Source organism: Rhagoletis pomonella, unplaced genomic scaffold (genome assembly GCF_013731165.1).
Source record: "Rhagoletis pomonella isolate Grant_MI unplaced genomic scaffold, Rhpom_1.0 Rhpom_scaffold_00014, whole genome shotgun sequence".
Lineage (NCBI taxonomy): Eukaryota > Metazoa > Arthropoda > Insecta > Diptera > Tephritidae > Rhagoletis > Rhagoletis pomonella.
Window position 1 is genome coordinate 4,223,797 of NW_023458568.1, and position 21,689 is coordinate 4,245,485.

The 21,689-nt window shown below is 40.7% G+C and overlaps 1 protein-coding gene across 2 annotated transcripts in view; it reads right to left on the minus strand.

The window, feature by feature from the left end:
- Positions 1 to 10,666: 10,666 nt before the first annotated feature.
- Positions 10,667 to 21,689, minus strand: part of LOC118749182 — a 473,359-nt gene continuing 462,336 nt past the window's right edge. The window contains exon 3 of one of the 2 annotated variants that reach the window (XM_036483959.1): positions 10,667 to 14,214. In XM_036483959.1, coding sequence (XP_036339852.1) covers positions 10,677 to 12,155 — 1,479 coding nt within the window. In that variant the 5' untranslated portion in view covers positions 12,156 to 14,214 and the 3' untranslated portion in view covers positions 10,667 to 10,676. The remainder of the gene's footprint in view (positions 14,215 to 21,689) is intronic. The other variant, XM_036483960.1, reaches the window with a different exon arrangement.

The following is a 21,689-nucleotide window of genomic DNA, read 5'->3' on the forward strand; positions in this document are numbered from 1 at the left end:
TCAAAAATAATTATTTTGGATTTATAAAATAAAAGTCAGATATAACGGTTATTTAAGCAGTAATTAAATTAAAATCAAAAAATAATTGTTATAGCGTTTTTTTAATAAAAGTTGTAACTGTTACGGTCCCTGTGTAAAATGAATAAAAAATATAACCACATAACTAGATAACCTGATAACCAGGCAAGTGTGAACAACCTCAATGTCATTTTAGTTTTTATAAACAATCAAAGCAATTAAAATAACAATTTTGACGTCGCTTTGGAACCTTTTGTAAGTTTTTTGAGTATAACATTTTCAGCGAATATGCAGACATTCAAAAATCATGGTAATCGGCATCTGGATACGCTTATAGACGACAAGTTGATTACAGTGACATAGAATACGCTATTCCGAAAATCTGCGGTGTTGATATGGCCTATACGGTGACTGATTTCTTGGGGAAGTGATCGGAAGTGATGGCAAGCATAAATGCCGATGAGAAATTCATTCATCATTCCCACGACAGCCGGTTCTTCGTACCGGAATAAGTCGGGTTTTACCCGACCAAGGGCTGCTGTTTCGGCGATCTGGGACAGAAACCTACACCTCCTGCGTGCGCCAGAGACGACTACACCCAAACTCCACCTCATTCAGGTGCAATACTTGCAACGAGTGGAATCACCTCAGAGTCTGCTCAGGTCCAAGGACTCATCGGCAGTCGACAGCATCATATTGGCCCCCTGCTGCTCAAACGGAGCTGCCTCCACGGCACACCCAAGTTCTCCTGAGCAGCTCAACACAAACAAAACCGCACCACAACACAATGGACCATACCACAACCACTACAGATATAACCGGACCACCACCCATACGCCGCCGCCAACAACGTTTGGTTCCTCCAACAATCTGCACGGTGTGGCAGACCAGGATTTCCGAAACGTGACATCAGGCAATTGCAACGCCAGCCTGGGCTGGTTACTTTAGTGTATGTTCAGGACTGCGCACCGCGAGAGATTGGACGAGGAACTTCCGAGACCCCGTGCTGTGCTGATCGTTCGCTAATACCAACTGCGAAGCCGCCCACTACCACCACAGGGCGGCACCTTCCACAGCAGCAGACACATCCAACGGCGGGCAGGCAACACATACTCACACCCCACATAACAACAAGCCTCCTTAGGCACGCGAAGTTGTAACGGACTACAGAGTATTAGTAGCTGCGTGCCCCTAGACCCAAAAATAAAGTATCAATTTTGGGGTTATATTTTCTTTGGTTCGCTCTGAAAAGTAGAACTGTAATGCTAAAGTTTTAAAAGAACGCCAAAAGCCACAGGGGCGATCGATTTGAGTTTTGTAAAATGGGGTTTTCTTCTGCAGGTGAGTTCTAGATAAGGCATAATTTAAAAATTTTTTAATATCTTACACTGATTAGTATTTAATGAAATTATTAATGAATCGGAACGAGTCCGACCTTTTGTTTAAAACGCGATTTTGTACCATATGTATGGAGACCATTCGCACCGATTTGACGGGACAGTACCGATTTTGAGAGAGTTGTCCCTCTGAATATTTTTTAAAAGTCGGGATGCAAATAAGCAAGTTGCGGTTGAGTACGAACGTGTTCTTTATTCGCTCCATAAAAAATCATGTTTATCGTTTAACTAAAAATATTTAACCATCGAAGGACACACTGAACCATGATTCGAGTTTTGGGTCGTCGCGAACTGCCCTCAGCAGTATAAAAAATTAAAGCGTGATCGTGAAAAATACCTAAATGAACAATAAGACATTGTATATATGAAAATAAATAAATTATTGTTTACATACAAAATACGAACGGTAGTTAAGTGAGAGATGAGTGTCCAGGGCGTTTCCCTATAAGAGCGCAGGCACTCAATCCAAAGCGTAAGCTAAAGAAATTCATATTTGACAATTACTGCATGCAGCCCAAAAAGCAAAACCAGCAACAACAACGCTAAAGAAAACACTTCATCACAAACACCAGATGCAGCCAAGCAAATAGCACCATCTTGCTCTCCAGCAGTGATCAATGCGGACAACAACGTAGCTGTCGCTACTAATAGTTCGACGGCAACAAACAAAGAAGAAAATAAAGCAAAAAATGCTACTGTTCAGACTGGGTTAGATCGCTACATACTAATAAAGCGAAAGCGCACAACCGAAAAAAATGGAAAACAAAGTTCAAAAAATTAAATTTTGAAAGTAGTTATTTATTTTATTATTTATTTATTTATTCAAATATATATTCAGTACAATATTACACAATTCCATTATTGTATCCCGCGAATCTTAGGGTGCTTATATGCGGGTATAGTTTATAATAGTTCGTTGCTACATTTGTTTAGTAATAGCTTTTGATTAATTATAATCTTACAATTAAATTCAACAATTTTTAATGAGCTTGAGGCCATTTTTTAATCAAAAACTTATTGTCGAAAAGCAACAATAATGTGAAAAAATGGTAGAAGTGATAGCTATTTCGGAAATCACCACATCTCCTCATCAGACTTCTTTCAGTAGGCTTCGAACCGACGATCCCACTGACTCAGCCAGTTGCATATGCACTGTGCTAAGTTCGCCTTGTAAATTATCGTTGCTTTTTTCCACTTTTTCATTTTGTTATGCCAACACAATCAAGCGCAACTATTCCGCTGCAATTCACTTGATCATGTGGTTGTTGGCTCATTAAAAATTGTTGAATATAATTGTTATAAGGCCATAAAATAACAAAAACATATTACAATTAAATTCATCTTTTACATTGAGTTCAAATAATGATTGTTAATTAATGTGTTTCTATGCGGTGTTTTTGGTAGATTTAAGTTGTTTGCTGGTAGTTCATTTAGTAGAGTCGGGATTGTGACACTAAGTGAGTGTTTTGAGTACTCATTCCTGAATTTAGGTACCTAGAAGCGTCCTTCTTCCCGTCTTCGTGTTTTATAATTATGATCTATGGGTTTTCTGAACTGTGTGGCACTGTAGATTTAAAGATGGAGTTTATATCAAGCATTTTGAGTTCTTTATTTTTCGATTTATCACTGCTTAGTTTTAGTTTTTTTGAAAGAATTTTCAGTATATAATCCTGGCTTTGTTGCAGTTGTTTACGCCTGGTTGTTGTACCCCATACTGTTATTCCGTGTCGTAGGTGGGTTACTACAAGCGATAGATATGCCTGTCTGAGGACACCATAGTCGCTGCAGTAAGTTAGATGACGGAGAAAATATGACATCTTTCGGAGTTTTTTCTGCAATTCTAATACATGGTCACGCCATTTTAAGTTCTTGTCTACAATAACTCCTAGATACCGATAAGTGCTTACAACTTCAATTAACGTAGTGCAATCACAAGTTGTTATGTGATTTATGTTGTGTTTATGCAAACATCTGTGATCGTGATATTTTAATCTTATATCAGCGGGTTGAAAGTGCGGAGGTCGAATATGCATAAGCTTCGTTTTTGTAGCGTTAATTACCAAGCCGTTATCATGGGACCATCTTGTGATAATATCAAGATTTCTTTGCATTATTTGCAAAGCTGTGTTCAAGTCCCTGTGAGATACAACGACGGCAGTATCGTCAGCGTATGCATAGACTTCGCAATTCTTTAGGCTTTGTAACATACCGTTAGCGTAAATAATGTACAACAGTGGCCCCAGTTTTGATCCTTGTGGAACGCCGTATAAGTTGACTGTTTCATCGCTTTCTTCTTCATTTATTTTAACTTTAAAATTCCTATTTTTTAAGTAGCTTCTGAACCAGTTTAAGCAGTTTCCGCGTATGCCTATATTTTCAAGTTTTTCGAGTTACTTTTCATACGACAGTGTAACAAATGCCTTACTGAAGTCGATGAACAAGACCAAGTTGTGGTGATTTTGACCGAGGTTCTCATTCAATGAGGTAGCAAAGTTTGCTAGTAGCTGGTTTATATTTTTCCCTTGTTGGAATCCATATTGATTACGGTGTATTACATTATATATTGTTATAAACTCTCTTAGCCTTCTGACGACAACTTCTTCCATTATCTTTTCTATGGCGGGTAAAATTGCGATCGGCCGACAATTTTTTGGTTCTGATTTAGAGCCTGCTTTGAAAATTGGTTTCATCAGACATTTTTAAGTTTTCCGGTACAGTGGATTGACTTAGAGTAAGGTTTAAAAGCTTGGTTATCACAGGGACCATTATATTTGCGTTATTTCTAAGGTCTTTTGGTCTTGTTGCATCACTTCCTAGCCCTTTATTTGCATTAAGCTCATTCATAATTGAGTGAATTTCATTTTCATCTGTTTGCGACAGATACATGGAGTTAATACGCTTATTGTTTGCCAGAGTTTCTTTGTATCGTGTTTGTGTTCCGCAAATTTGTTTTGATAGTGTCTATTTCTGGTATACTGGATTTTCTTATTAGCTTGGTTTCGAAATTTTTTGTATTCCAGTTCTCTTTGTTTGTCGTCGGGTTTTGCGCGCCATCTTCTATAATCTATCTCTCATGTTGCAGACTAGCCTTAGCTCATCGTTCATCCATTGGTTTGCTTGACGTTTCCTTGTACATTTAAATGTGGTCAAGGATTTTTCGTAGATACTTTTAAAAGTAGTTTGGATGCCTGATCTAGCGTTACAATTCTATTCAAGTTTATGGTACGAATACATTCGTTTATTTTTCGATTACTAAAAGTTTGTCTGCGTGTTTCTCTTTTTTGGTTGGAATTGTCGTTTCTAACTAAGGTAATTTCACTTTGACGAACATATGATCAATACTGGAGCTTGTACCTCTGCTTATGTCTACTCTAGTAGCCCCTGATACTGCATTTTCAAATCCATTTGATGCAAGCATATTTAAGTATTGGCTGTGGTGTTCGTTATCGGAATTACCTATGTTAACTCTCCGTCAGACACATGTTTCCATTGGCACATTCGGTACGCATGAGTCTGGCTAGACCCACATGCAAATTTTATGCATTTATATAGAAATTATGTGCAACATTTGTTCAGTTAAACTTATTTATTTATGTTATTCAAATATTTATTTAATTTTAGAGCTTTCTTTTGAAAATAATTGCGACAATAGCAGCTTATATTTTATTATTTAAATACACTGGCGATCAAAACCGGGTGCATGTTCGACATTTTATTACTTACAGTAACATAACTTTTTTAATAATAAGCGGATTGCTTTGAAATTTTCAGAAATTTGTCCTTATTATCTAAAGAATAAAGCCTAGTATACAGAAAAACTAACAAGCGATTCACAGTAAAAACGCTAGGAAACTCTATTCACTCAGTTTTGAACTTTTCTGTTTTGAGATTTTGGGAGGTATATATCAGATGATTGTGGAGACTCCCTTGCTTTTAATAATGATTTTCGTGCGTCTGGGTATGCTCTCTACTGAGTTTTCTATGATTTCGCTTGGAATATTATCCCATTATAATTTTACTCGCCTCCAAAGCTCTTCCATGTTACTGGAGCTCGCTTGTGCCATGCTACTCCTCTCTTGACCACAGCGCTCAATTTTTCGATAGCTTTGAGGTCTGGAATATCTGCTGGACACCAGGTGTGACGTTTTTCTTGACATGGTGTTTTTGAAGATGTTGATGAGGTTTTTCCCAAAAATATTCCTTTTTATCGCTTTTAAAACAATTAATTTTCGTTCCATCGGACCATATTACCCCTTTTCAGTCCACAAGCTCCAGTTCTCGTGACTTTTACAAAATTTCAGTGGCTTGGGATGTTTTACTTGCTGGCGTTTGGTGCCATTGGTTAATATAAAAGGAATAATGAACATATTCTCCGAACTAATTTTGCCAGCAGGACGGAGATCCAAAGGATTCTGAAAATATTCGACACCGTCGGCTGCTTGAGCAAAATTTTCACGTAATGCAGTGGCCAACACAAACCCCACACCTCAACGCCATAGAAAAATTGCGCGCTGTGGTCAAGAGAGAGGACTAGCATAGCGCATGCGAGTTCCGAGTAACATAGAAGAGCTTTGGAGGCGAGTAAAGTTATAATGATACAGAAATTCAGAAGAAAACTTTGCAAAACGGTTGCATTCCTTCATTTTAGATAAAAATGCATATCATCTCTTGCCATGATAATTCAAAAATTCAAAAGAAAATTTGAAAAACGTTGCATTCCTTCATTTTAGATAAAAATTACCTATAGACCTATGTGTTACGAATGTTATGCATTAATCAACATGTCTATATATGTAGCTTTATATATATGACACAAACATGATTTTTTTACAGATTGGTAATTCACTAAACTTTAGTAAGCTACCTGAAATTTCAAGCCTCTAGCTATATTTAAAGCGCCCTTTTTTGTAATTTGAAAATGGAAAAGGCCTGGCTGGGCTCATGTGTCAGACGAAGGGTTAATATTGATATCTCCGATTAATATTACGCAGGCATCTTTGGTGGTTTGCGAAAACAAATTTTCCAGCTCTGAAATAAAGTTACGAACATTTAGTCGGTATATAGCAATCAATGTGCATGAAAAATTGTTTTTGTTAATGTGCACCTCCACTGTTTCGAAGAAATGAGTTTCATTATGTAGTTAACAATAAGACTTTCTCTTACAAAGACTGCTATACCTCCGCCTCTTCTGCCTGCTCTGTTTAGGTACTGTGAGCTAAAGCCATTTATGTTGAATAGGTTTTGCTCTTCATTAGTAATACTTGTTTCTACCAATACGATAACATCAATATTATCTACGAGGTGGTTTATTGTTGCTCGAAAGCTATTGAAATTCTTTCTCAAAGATCGAATATTCAAGTAAATGTACGATAAATGTTGAATATTTTAAGTTAGTAATTGATCATAGGTGCAACTACTTTCTTCGAAGCTCCGTATGTTGCCGTAGGTTGCACCAATGTATTTTCAGTGTAGGCCGAGAAAATAAATAAAGCCACGAAAAATTAATTCTTCGTCAAATATGTGTTTGATTTATTAATTATGTATGTATACACATATACAAATGTAAGGTGAATACGAAATATTACCTGTATGGTGTGTGATGAAGGGTGGTGGCTGATAGGCGTCCGTGCTCTATTAAGTGAAAAACTGGAATGCCCGCGCTATTTGTTGACAGATTTAGCCGAACCCTCAAACAGCGAGATGTGCTGAGGGGAAATTTGGCTAATTCGTTATAATAATTGGCGGGAAAAATAATGCAATTATTTATATGCTCATATTCGTATGTATGTATATATCGGTGTGTGTATGCACATGAACATTAGGGTGGTTCACCCTTTTCAAAGTTTGGTTTAGTCTAGTGGCCTAAACATGCCGGCCCCCTTGCTATAAGCAACATCTGTCGAGCCATTCAACCACCACACCTGCATTAACAAATAAATTTTAAAAATAAATAAAAAATTGTATTCGACTTCCTGGATATTAAAAAAGAGAAGGTTAGTACGAAAGGACGTGGTTAAACATTTCTTTGCACATAGTTGGAATAATTTAAGGCAGTCGATAGCTGGCGAGGCCGAGTCTCCAGTCTACCTCGATACCGTAGTTGATAAAATTGATCGTTGGTCTGGCTACGCGCGGAAAAGCCTGCTTTCCGCTCCATAGCGCTTTTAATTGTCTGAAGGTGGTCGGAAAGGCCGAGTTTCCGCTCCGAGTCTTTCGTTGTATGTATGTACATGCATCTACATATATGTATATATATATTATTTTTTATTTATTATTGGTTCGTACTTGTACTTTTGTTTCAAGTAGCTTAATTCCATTTACATATATTACAGTTGGGTGGCGAGTTGTACATAAATACATAAAAATTGGTTGCCACTATATGATTTATATTTTCTTTACTATTTTTGTGAAATTTGTTAGACATTCTGACCTTATTTTATTAATTTTTGGGACTAATTTCGTGCCCTGCAGTGTATAGTGGCTGAATAGTACTTCGATTATATCGTACAATAGGTGAGGGAATGATTATGGTGTGTTAACCTTGGCCTCCCACCCAAAAGAACAAACAATTTTATTATTTGTTCGCATGGTGTGGAACTTCCCTGAATCGATTAAACCACAAATGCTTATGTATGTACTTAGTAGTATAACAACTTAGTGCTTTATTTTGATATTACTAATTTGTAGGGCACTTAAAAATTTATTCACTTACGATTTTATTTAAAGGAAATGCATATGTAATTGTAATAAGCCTTGTTTTGGCCCGAGCAAATCTAAGTAGCTCGCCGGTATCGAGTTGATAGTAAATTTTCAGTTTTAACGATCGTAGGGAGTCCTAACCCTGGCTGCGTTGTCAACCAAGAGCGTAAATTGCAATTTACGTTCCTATGTTAGAGATGTGATGAGTAAAGACATATGAGTATTCATAGCTACTCGATACCGATTTAAAAGTATCTAATACTTTCCATACTCGGTGTCGGACTATTAAAAAACTTCTTATAAAAGTGCACAACAGCCAAAACCATATGGAGGACAAGCATTTTAGAAAAACTTATTAGTGACTTTGGGGCGATATCGCATGAACGTCGCATTGAAATATATCTATATGTATACGTTTTTTATTCTTTTTATGTTTATTTTTTTATTTTATTTATTTTTTATTATTTTTATTCCTTGTGAAAACCGGATCCACGCACCTTTTAGGGAGTGAAAAATAAATAAATAAATAAGGAAAAAAAAATAAAAAAGTTAGTATTATCGAAGTTTTAATAAAGTGATCGAAGTTTCGACAACAACAATAATTCCTGTCTTGTGCAAAAGTGATTGAAATGTTCATATAATTTGCCACGGCAGAATGCATCGAATCGGTATCGAGTACCCACACTGAAGCAGTGGGTACCGAGTGTTCGCCAACTCAACACATCTCTATTTTAAATTTATGTCAAAATGCAGCACATATACTAATTTCCTGAATGGCATGAGGTTGGCACGAGGCGGTAAGTTGCGTATTTAGCTCATTATATTACAATTTAATAGTTTTTTGTTCTTTTCCTTTTAGCATTTTTTGGAAATATGTGCCGGATAAACTTCGGGAAGAGTGGCAGTGATATTTCATGCGACGAATTGTATGGGGCCGTAGCTGAAAAACTTGGCGATTTGCTAATCGCCTACTAGCTAGCATCGTCCAAAATAACATGAAATATTCATAAAAGAACACAAACTTATGGATCAGCTAAGCTGCCAGAAAGAAGATGCAGCAACCAAATATTACCAGAACCAATAACAAGATCCTCATCAATATGCTACAGCAGCAAAAAACAAATTGCAGCCAAGGTAGTACATAGGCATGTCCGCCAAGGGCCCATCTACCTAACCAGCAACGAGCATCTTTGAGTATTGTGCCTGGAGTTTGGTTATTAGTCAAATCTCCAATGATGACTTCAGATCGTAAGTTATGTCGACGAATTTCATAAGTTAAATAAACTGAAGCTTTCATTCTATTGTAGCGTGCAATGTAAAGTATTGAGATGCCGACTTGGATTTTATAACAGTGCAGAAAATCTCTACAGTCGGGCGTTGTTTACTATAGTTTGCAAAAACTTACAGGAATGCAAATCGACGGTGGAAAAGTGCTGCCCGAAATTAAAACGTAGAGTCGGAAGTGAGTCGGTGAGTTTTTGTACTCTTCTTAGGTTCGATTATTATGGAATTTTGGTAAACTATGTTTGTGTTTAAGATTTGAAAACAAAAAAAAATCAAATATATTGTATTATACAGTAAACTGTTCTGATAGGGACGTTTCCTTCCTTTTGCAAACATACATACATGTGCGTATGCACGTTAGGCTGGGTCGTTTTTGTATTGGGGAAAATATTTGTTTTGTAATAGTGATATTGTGTTGATTTAGGAATAAGAAAATCGCATTTGGTCACCGTCGATACGGTTCACTCACGTAGCCTGGTGTGTAAGCGTGCTACACACGCCTGAGTGTAGACGCTGTGGATTGTATGTAATTTTGCGGGTTTTGAGAAAAAGTGGGATAGTTTAGGTTATAGAGAAGTGGAGTTTTGACTGAAAGTTGTAGTATTGTTGCCCAGTACCATGGAGTTGCGTATGGCGCTCAATTATTGCGGTTGTTGTGCCGCGCCTCCACTTCCTTTCTGCGGGTGTTGTTGCGAATTGGTCGTAGGTTGCGTTCGTACAACCAAATGTGCCTCTTTGGTGTGAGGACTTTTTACGAAAGGTAGCTTCAGTCCCTCCCCCGCCCAAAGAATTTGGCACTAATTTTCGCCGTAGTTTTGGCGTTCCTGTGTTAAAATCTTTTTCTTTATTGAAAGTTTTGTTTTTTAGGTGGCCTTTTGAGGACGTAAGCCGCTTCTTTAATGAGACCGCATTAAAGAAAGATGCGCGTTTAGTGGTTAGGGATTTCGGCTCCGTCTGGCCAGTTACTATCCAGCCGAAGACGGTTTCTTGTCCAAGTAGAGTTCCTTTCCTTTGGATACCATTTAATATTATCTGGGCATAAATATCGCCGCCCAGGATAAGATCAACGTGTTCATTTCTGTAGAAGTTCTTGTCCGCTAATAGTAGGTCCGGAAACGCTTGCCTCGTCTTAGCCTTTACTTCGCAAGTCGGTAAGTTTCCGGTGAGTTGCGGCAGAACTAGGACTTGCGTATTTATATTGATTGACGGGTCAATGGGTGACCGCAGTTGAACGACGCACGTTTCTTTTACTTGTGCAGAAACACTGTTGTTGATGCCTTATACCTGGGCACGCATTCTCTTTGATGGTAGGTTGATTTTGCGTTTAAGGCTTTCGGTTATAAAAGAGGCTTCTGATCCGGAGTCTATAAGTGCGCGGACTGTAAAGTTATTATTCTTGAAAAATATGTTAACACGCGCGGTTCCTAATAGAACCCCTTTGCTCGTATTGACGAAGCAAGCTTGCACGTTATTTGTATTTGTAGAGTCGCGTCTTGCTTGGGCTTGGGCGGAAGATGAGGCGATGTCGTCTGTAGAAAAGGAATTACTAGTTGGAAAAGTTGCTTTTGGCGGAACCGTCTGGGAGTGGAGGAGCGTATGGTGCCTCAAGTGACATATTCTACAATTAAATGAGCTTTTGCACCTCGACACCACATGTCCGGAGGATAGACAGTTCAAGCAACTGTTATTATTCTTTAGGAAGGAGATTCTATCGGCTGTTGCTAGGTTGAAAAATTCTTGGCAACTTGATAGCTTGTGCTCGTTGCTCTTACAGAAAGTGCATATTGCCTTGGGTACGCTTGCTTGGAATGGCTTCAATCTTTTTTGCTGACTTTCCATATGGTTGTTACTATTGTGCGGTAATGTAGTTGGGTAATTTTTACTGCCTCTAATGTCTGAAACGGTTTCTAGAGTTTGAAATCGTTGTGATAGAAATTTATTCATGTCTACCCACTTTGATATTTCAGTTTTGTTTTCAATTGTTTGCTCCCATAACGCTAATGTAGTTTCTGGTAACTTAGTCGAGCATAGATATGTAATAATTGCATCCCAGTTTGAGATGTCAATTTGATGACATTGTAAGGACGAGATGCAATTATTAATATCGCGCTGTAATTTTTTAATGGAGCTGCCACACTCATTCTCTACCGCCTCTAAGTTAAACAGAATCTTGAGTTGAGTATTTACCAGGATACGCTTATTTTCATACCTATCACTCAAATTCTTCCATGCAGTTTGAAAGCCATCGTTAGTTAAGTGACATTTACTCACGATCTCTCTGGCCTCCCCCTCTGTTTTTTGGTTCAGGTGGAACAATTTTTCCACAGGGGTGAGGCGCTTGTTGCGTATATATATGGCCGTAAACATGTCTCGGAAAGTCGGCCAAGAGAGATAGTCGCCTTTGAATACGTCCGTATCACACGACGGTAGTTGAATATTATGTTCTCGGGCGGACATATCCTCTACATCATTGTCATTCTTTACTAACTTTGCATGGAGTTCTGCCATGTTAGACATGCAGCGCAGGTATACAGCATACGAACTTTTGTACTTAGGTTTCACAGTGGCGACTCCTGTGGCGTCTAACCTATCGGAATGTACTAGTTCCTCATACGCTGTCTTTACCTTCCTCCATATGGCTTTAAGTTCATCTTGCTGAATAGCAAGAGTGTACTTAGTGTGATCAGTTTGGGCCGTGTCATTGTAGTCGGCCTCAAACTCGGTGACAGCGTCTGCCAAGCGAATAAATTTATCCATGCTTTATGGGATGATTATGTAAAAAACTAAGAGGGGGTATGTGAATGACACCCTTTTACAAAGCTCTATGCGAAGCCAAGAAAAACCCCCCACAATCAAAGATTTTAAAACGAACAGTTTTAATTGATAACGTATCAGAATTATTATTATTTTTTTTTCTTGTACTGATATTTGAATTTACGTGTGTATATTTGCACTTATGTATGTATTTATTTGCAGAATATGGGCGCCACCCAACTCACATCAAAGTACAATTAAAGAATATAAATGTTTGAACGTGGACAAAAAGGTGTATATTTTTGTTTGAGGTGTTATATCGCGCGAATAGTGATTTTGTGGTATTACAGCGATAAAGTGCTTCGAATCCGTGCAGAACCAAAATGCATTAATAAATGTGGTCAAGATCCTCGAAACTCAAGTGGTTGTTAGTGTGATGAGTTAGCAAATCAAACTATTTGTGACACGAAAAAAAATGAAAGCCGATTCAATGTGCAACTAAATTGAATATGTGCTTTGCAAATGTGGAAAAGTGTTTGAATTAGGAAATTTAATAGAAAATATGTGTGCCGAAGTTTAATTTGAGGCAATGGTTACACTAACAAGCCGCAGTGAGTGTAATGTAAAAAGTGACCAAGCACTTGTGTAAGTTAATATGTTCACAATCGAGTATTGAATAGATTTATAATACACTGAATCCACAAAATCACTCGAGTTATATTTTTATAATTTTTTTTTTTGTATTTGCGCGAAATATCGGATTTGAGCACTATCACAAATCGACGTATATGTATGTATATGTGCAAGAAAGTGCAGAAATGTTAACCACGTACCTTTGACAATCCTGTTGTTTATGACTTCAATGTGTGGTTATACGATCAGCTATATACATATATATGTACATATGTGAATACGGAGTTCTTTTGAAAATTGAAAATGATTGCGGTAAGTGGTGGTGCTCCAGTTGTTGTGGCAAAGCGATCTGCGCAGTGTAAAAATGGTGCTCCAATCAATGTATTTATGAATAAGTTGTGAATAAGTGCTCTTTGTGATGTAGCAAAATTTCAGTGGACTGTATTATAGTATGCTGGCTGTTTGTATTTCCTGGCGAAGATGGACCATGGCTCGAAGGACCATGAGTGTCCATAAATGTGGAAATAAATTAATGTTTATATCAAATAAATAGAATTTTTAGTTTTTTCTTTTTAATTTGTTTAGGTTATTCAATTAGGTTTATATCTGACTCGGTGTTAATGTAAATAAATTTGTTGTTTTCGCTTATTTTATTTTTTTGTTCTCCTTTTCATTGCGCACTATGGCTTCGCAAAGATCATGGCTTTACTTTTTAACGCCGTCAGCTATTGACTATTTTTCTCCATTGTTAAGTTCATATTTCGGAGCACCTCATCAATGTTATGCATGTATGTGTGACACTGGTTACACATAAAGCGCACAAAGTTGTTTTCTTTGAGTACATTCGAACTGTACTCATCCAATTCAGAGCATTTTTTGTCCCAATGCCTTTACCACACACACCGACGCAACGGATTCCGCTGTCACCACGAATTGGATTCTTGCACTTATGGCATTTATCCACTTTCGCGCCTTATTGTTTTTGTCACCTCACTGCACTTTTATGTCTCTTGGCTATATTTATTTGTTTGTTTAAACGAAATGTAATAAATTTTTGTGCTTGGAAGTAGCACAATTTATTAGCACTTTGCAATTTAAGTCACTGTCTCTAACGCTGGTTAAAAACCCAAAAATTCGGCTGTTTTTTTTTTAATTTACCGCAGAGCGATTACAAACACGTCAACAACGTTGCAGTGTTGCCCATTATATGAATGAATTGAAAATGAAACTCAAGTTTGCACACGGCAATGCTGCTACAAACTTAAATGAAAGTTAAATGAGGGAGAGACAAAAACAAACAAAAATAAATAAAGCAAATTTTACTGTGAATGATCACGTTTATTTAAAAGTGGGCAATAAAAAGAAATTAGATTTACCATTTGAAGGCCCTTATAAAATAATTAGACAAGATGGTCCAAATAGTACCATGCTGAAAAATAAAAAAGAAATAACTGTAAACAACAATAATTTAGTTAAAGATAGGAGTAATTAAACCCTAGGTGACCCAATACCAGCAAAAATAATTAAGAATAAGATTGTACTCATTACCAACATCTCTATATATAAATACGCCACAAGAAAATTTTGCAATCCCTTTTTTGAAGCCACCGTTTGCTCGATTTCAATGAAACATACACCGATTTAAAGGATATAACTTCCTCTAATCCAGAAATCTTTATACCGATACATAGGGGGCGTGGCATCTGACATATAGACTAAAATATGAAAACCACTTTATCTCTAAAACCAATTATGCTGGGCAGGGGCGCACCCAGGAATATATTTTAGGGGGGCTTTATTTTTCTGAAGATATATCACCGGAAAATACTGAAAATTTTCTTCAGATAATACGCTCTTTAAAATATATTTATGCAAGTTTTATGTACAGTATGTAATAAATAAATAAGCGTTTTAAAATTCATAAACTGCACTTTATTTACATAAGATTAACAGAACTCAAACACTTTTAACCGACTTTAAAAAAGGGGAGGTTGTCAATTCGCCGGAATACGTTACTTTGGACCACGTGAACCGATTTCAATAATAATTTTTTTGTAGAAAGATGGTACCTCAAGGTTCGGCCCGTAATTTGGTTTAGAGATCCGATGATTGGATCATGAAGAAATTAACGGTACCCCTAAATTTGAATATAAGAATTGAAGTCGGTTGTGTTCTTTCCTTAAAAACTACTTTTTTTAATAAAAAGTTCTATAAACTCAAGATGCGCTCCACTTTCAAAAGTACCTAATAAAAAATATTAAAAAAGACTCAGTAAAAATAAATTTATTGATTCCATGAATTTTTGCTCTTTTATGTTCCTTTTTTCGATTTCTGGTTTTTGGCTTTCGATAAAAATGGTGATTTTTCACGATTTCTTAATTTTTTTAATATTTCGAATTTTCTACCAAAATTTCTTAAATCAGTTTGCAGCTCTCAAGCAAAAATGCTCGTATATTCATTTCCTCATGAAAATTGACAGCAAAAGCAAAGCGCTTTTTCAAGCAACAGAAATTATAATAAATATTTCTTATAATTTCCTTGAGAGCTGGATTCTTAGCTTTAAGATAGTTTGTATTTGAGGTTATTAGCTTTAGGGGGGTTTGAACCCCAAAACCCACCCCTTGTGTGCGCTAATGATGCTGGGAACTGAAACTTAGCACAGATGCATAGATTGTAACTGCCCTACTTACGGTGAAAAATGGTAGGTACTGGGAAAGTGGGCGTGGCACTTCCCATACAAACTGAAATTCTTATATCGCTTATCTCTGGAACCACTTATGCTAACGTCCTGAAATTGGACACAGCTATTTATGATATCAATCATGTACTTATGACGAAAAGTGGTAGATAACGGGAAATGGGGCGTGGCACCGCTCATACAAACTGAAATCTCATATCGGTTCTCTGGAACCGCCATGCTAACGTCCTGAAATTTGACACACCAACATATGCTGTCAATACCATACTTGCGGCGAAATATGGTCGATTTTGGAAAAGGGGGCGTGGCACCGCCCATACAAACTGAAATTCTCATATCGCTTTTCTCTGGAACTACTTATGCCAACGTCCGGGAATTTGACACAGCAACATATGCTGTCAATACCGTACTTACGGCGAAAAGTGGTAGATTTTAGAAAAGGGGGCGTGGCACCGCCCATACTACCTGAAATTCTCATATCGGTTTTCTCTGGAGCCGCCTAAGCTAACGTCCTGAAATTTGACACAGCAACATATATTGTCAATACCGTACTTACGGCGAAAAGTAGTAGATTTTGGAAAAGGGGGCGTGGCACCGCCGATACAAACTGAAGTTCTCATATCGCTTATCTCTGGAGCCGCCTATGCTAACGTCTTAAAATTTGACACAGCAACATATGTTGTCAATACCGTACTTACGGCGAAAAGTGTTAGATTTTGGAAAAGGGGGCTTGGCAGCGCCCATACAAACTGAAATTCTCATATCTCTTATATCTGGAGCCGCCTATGCTAACGTCCGGAAATTTGGCACAGCAACATATGTTGTCAATACCGTACTTAAGGTGAAAAGTGGTCGGTTTTGGAAAGAGGGTCGTGGCACCGCTCATACAAACTGAAACTCTCATATCGGTTATCTCTGGAGCCGCCTATGCTTACGTCCTTAACCCTCGCTAGGGCAGGCACCTTGCCGTTGGTGCGGGGGCTTAGCTGAATCATCAACCGGGACGCATCAGGAGGTGTCAGCACGCACGCATCAGCACCTCTCAGGTATGGTACGGGCGCGCTGCCCTGCCCTGGTGCGACCCGCTGATGGACAGTGGTGTAAGCGACACCGTGCCCATTTACCGTGGTATGGGGCGCTACCACGGCGGACGATATGAGATCCCCGGTATTATACTTAGACCACTGAACTTGCCTCGACAAGAAGGTGGTCGTACGTACAAGATGAAGAACCACAAAAATAACAAAAACACAAACAAAAAACAAACAAGATGGCTGGACAGATTTAACCCCAGAAGAAGCGGAGCTGTTCGCAGAATACGCCCGAGACGATGACCGCCCCTCATCCAGTAGGGGCAGACCAGGCCACACGAGGGGGGTAAAGCCCCCCCACCAATTCAGGTGAGATGAGCACCAGCAAAAGCCTGAAGAACCCAGCAGAGGTTAAAGATCGGCGAAACACCGAGGAGAACAAGACTCGATCCACTAACCAGCAACTAAGCCCACCTACCGTCAGAACACGACACATACCCGCTGAGAGAAGCGCTGGCAAACAGCCTGAGGCAAGCGAGCCTTCACTAGCAAGCAAGTGAACGGGAGGACGCAGACGACCAAGAAGCGACTCAGATAGCAGCTCGGAGGCCAACCTCACTGCGGGATCCCAGCGGAAACGGCCATCCCACCACCGATACATCAATTACAGAAAACTAGCTGCCACACAGGCGGAAACAGCGCCTCAACACGCCCGGAGCTATAACTTCCCGCATAAAGGGCTTGAGGGAAAAACGACCTCGCCCCACCGTGCCAACCAACGTCAACTGCTCACGCACAGGAGGCTAGAGGGCAGTATGACCTCGCCTCCCCTCAACACGCAGCACATGGTGTCCCAGCACTCAATGATTGGGGGCAGGCCGACCTCAACATATCGCGACTTTCAGCAACTGGAAGACGCGCGCGGAGGTCTAGAGGGCAGAAGAACCTCGCCCTACCGCGACGACCAACGCCAACTGCCCACACACAGGAGGTTAGAGGACAGTACGACCTCGCCAACGGGAAGACACGCGCGGAGGGCTGGAGGGCAGAACGACCTCGCCCTATCCCGACCATCATCGACGCGAAGACTCACGACGAAAGCCAGAGGGTAGATTGAACGGGAATGATCGGAGGGGGCTTGAGGGCCATATAATCTCGCCTTCGCACTCCCATCATCACTCCGAACCGCAGTCACGGTCTGCGCATGCAAGGAGACTCAACCGCAAGCATCCGGATGCCGACTCCGACAGTAGGTCAGATGGGCATTGGACCATCGCAACACACCGCAAGCGCCACAAACAGGTGGGCGGTAACAACAGGCTTGAGGGTAGGACAACCTCGCCATCATATGCACGCGAGCATGGAACCTCATGGGTAGGCTTGAGGGCATTGGAACCGCGCCTACACGAAAATACCAACAACTAAACGCCAAACAACGCCATACTGATAGCAGAGGATCCTCGCCACCTCTTGCCCACCACCTTGCGAACACCATGGATAGAAACTGTCGATCCCCCTCCCCACCTCAACGTACGCAACACAACCCTAACGAGAAGAATAGGCTTGAGGGCTGCAAGACCTCGCCTCAGCGCATGCACCAGCGCACGGAGGGTGAGGGCAGGCTTGAGGGCCGAATGACCTCGCCACATCACATGCTTCACCGCACGGACGAAAGATACGGGCGTGAGGGCCGTAAGACCTCGCCCTCTTGCACTAAACAACGCACACAGGATGGAGGAGCGACTGAGGGCCGAATGACCTCGCCCAACTCTCACACCGGTAGACAAGCGAGCAGCGCAGACCAACAAAAGGAGCAGAGAGCACTCAGACGCCGGCGCGGACCAGTAGCCCGCGATCTAGGGAAATCAGGGGCACGAGACGACCCACGAAGAAGGGGTCTCAGAGGCGCTGGAATAGCACGGTACCGTCGATACCTGGCAAGAGGTATGAGTCCTGACTCTGCGCGAAACCGAGCCGGGAGACCAGTAGAGCGAAAAGCTCCAGCCGTCAAAACCACCGGCAACCAACGTGTGCCAACAGCAACAAAAAAGCAACCTGCAAAGCGGCGTAGAGATCACCCGCCGGGGTCGCCTCCGAGAAACAGCGATCGGAAAAGCGACCATAGACAAAGTGAGCACGGAGTCACTAACCAGAACCAGCAATCGAGTTACGCAGATGCAATGAGAGCAACAAGAATAGCGGTGCTACCCCAAGAGTACCCCGCCATGTCTCTCACTCCAGAGCAACTCATATGACTGCAGGACATCATTATGGATGAGGTTCTGAGGGAATGGTCCCGCCCACTTGTTTTTACGGGCGTCTACTTTAGACCGGGCCTGCTACTGGTGGACTGCAGAGACGAGGGAACCAAACCACCACCAACCCATAATGTCACCATCTTCCTCCCATGGAGCAAAGACAGGGGCCAGGACTATGCACTGGGTCTCCTGAGAGCTCAGAATGAGAGCCTCAACACATCACTCTGGAGAGTCATGGATGCAAAAGTTGAGGACGGCTACCTACGGCTGAATGTGGCTGTCGATGAAGACTCCTTCTGCAGTATAAGACGGCAGAGCTTTAGGCTCAATTACAGGTACGGAAACGTCCTAGTCAAGCCATGGAAGCAGAGAATTCCTGGGGATGCTGCCCACACGACGCCAACAGGTGAGGCATCAACAGACATAGCAATGGCCTAACTAGAGATCTGGTGGCAATCCAACTAACGGTGAATCTCCACGGACAGGCAAGAGAAGCAGTTTTGCTTCGGCTTACTTCGCAGGGGATGCCGCCATACCACCGGAGGAAATCAGAGGACTGGTAAAGTACAGCGAGAAGCTGCGCCTCCCATTGGTTATTGGATGTGATGCCAACGCACATACTGTCCAGTGGGGCAGCACTGACACCAATAAAAGAGGTGAGCTTCTACTAGACTTTATATTAAGTAAGGACCTTGTAACTAGGGTAAGAGAGGAAATTCTGGACGTTACTCTTGGGAACACCTGGGCTGATAATTTGATCTTGGACTGGAGGGTCTCCTCAGGGCCCTCGATGTCGGATCATAGGATCATAGAGTTTTCCCTAGAGATCTCCATGAATAGAGGCATGCCCAGTAGGAATCCTAGGAAGACCGACTGGGACAGTTATTACAGACTACTACAGGCAAACCTAACCACCACAAACGTAGAGAACTGGGCTAAGCGATGGGTGGCATTGGAGGCGAAGGTCGGCAGCTTAAATGTGGCAATAACGAATGCCTATACATCAAGCTGCAGGCTGATTTCACCAAAAGGTCAAAATAGAAACCCATGCTGGAACTCCAACCTCTCAGGTCAACGGAAAGAGGTCAGGAAACTCTTTACCCGTGCGAAACGTACTGGGAATCGGGATGACTATTTGTCAGCCCTAACCACCTATAATATAGATATTCGCGAAGCCAAGAGAAACAGCTTTAGAATGTTCTGTGAAGGCATCACCTCTACCCCGGAGGCTGCCAGATTGCACTGAGCACTAGCTAGAGGTACAGGTGAAAACCATATGGCGATAAAACTACCAAACGGCAGCTACACCAAAAGTGAGGAAGAGAGGACCCTGGCCCTTCTGACCACCCACTTCCCAGGAGCATTGACTCCGGTAGCAGAGGATAGCGACGAACATTATAAACCTGCCTCGGAGGACTGGAAGACGGAAAATGCCACCTGGCCAACCGTACGATGGGCCATCGATTCGTTTGAGCCCTAAAAGACCCGTGGGGTGGACGACCGATGGCCGATTTTACTGCAGAAAGAACTGGATCTGCTTACCCCGATCCTAATCAAAATCATGCGGGAAAGCCTGGCACAGGCCCATCTCCCACAGTCGTGGAAGAGAGTGTGTGTCAAATTCATTCCTAAGAGACGCAAAAAAGACTACTCGCTGGCGAAATCTTTTCGTCCGATTAGTCTAACATCATTCCTTCTTAAGGCAATGGAGAAGATCATAGACAACCACATAAGGACCACAACCTTGACGTCATTGCCGTAGCATCATGGGCAACATGCCTATCGTGCAGGTAGATCGACGGATACAGCGTTGTTCCAGCTGTCGACTACCGTACGGAATGCACTTGAGGGGGGAGGTAACACTCTGTGCGTTTTTAGACATTGAAGGAGCCTTTGATAACACCTCACACGAGGCAGTAGATCGAGCTCTAGAGAGAAGGAACGTAGCCATCCCGATTCGAAGATGGATCGGTACAGTGCTGCGAACAAGACTGGCAGAGACGAACAAGACCGACTGATGACGGTAAAAGGCTACCCGCAGGGTGGCGTACTGTTTCCTCTGCTTAGGAGTATACTAGTAGACGAACTACTTCAGTTACTATCCAACAACGGCATTTTGTGCCAAGGATACGCGGACGACATAGTAATTATAGCGAGAGCAAATTTGAAAGTACCCTCTGCGACATTGTACAGCGTGGCGACGAATAACTGTTACCCAGTTTTTTTTTGAGAAATAAAAGGGTCCTTTATAAATTTTGCGAAAAAATTATTTTATTGTTAATTTTCCACAGATTTTACTTTAGTTGTATTAGTTAGTTTTTAAACTTTAATCCTTATCTACATTTGCCAGCAGTGTAAACTTTGAGAGAAAAGTTCATTTGGCACGCAAGTCTTTTTCAGGTGTATTTTTTCTTAGGCTTTGTATAAAAAAAGTACAAAAAAGAAAAAAACTGTATAAGGTTGGTCGAATGAATGGCCGTCCTAGTCACCAGTCCCGAGTCTATTAGATTTTTGAGTATGAGGCCTTATTTTGGGCAGAAGGGGGAGTATAAGGGACTCAAAAGGGAGAAAATTAGCCTATGGTTACAGAAGATATGGAACAAATTAACTGACGAGGACCTGCGTGCCAAATGAACTTTTCTCTCAAAGTTTACACTGCTGGCAAATGTAAATAAGGATTAAAATTTAAAAACTAATTAATACAACTAAAGTAAAATCTGTGGAAAATTAACAATAACATACTTTTTTCGCAAAATCTATAAAGGACTCTTCTATTTCTCAAAAAAACCTGGGTAACAGTTATTCGTCTCCACGCTGTACAAAGAGCACTCATCCTAACTAAAAGATGGTGTGGCACGGTGGGTCCTAACATGAACCCCGCCAAAACAGCCATTATTCCTTTTACTAGGAGAAGAAA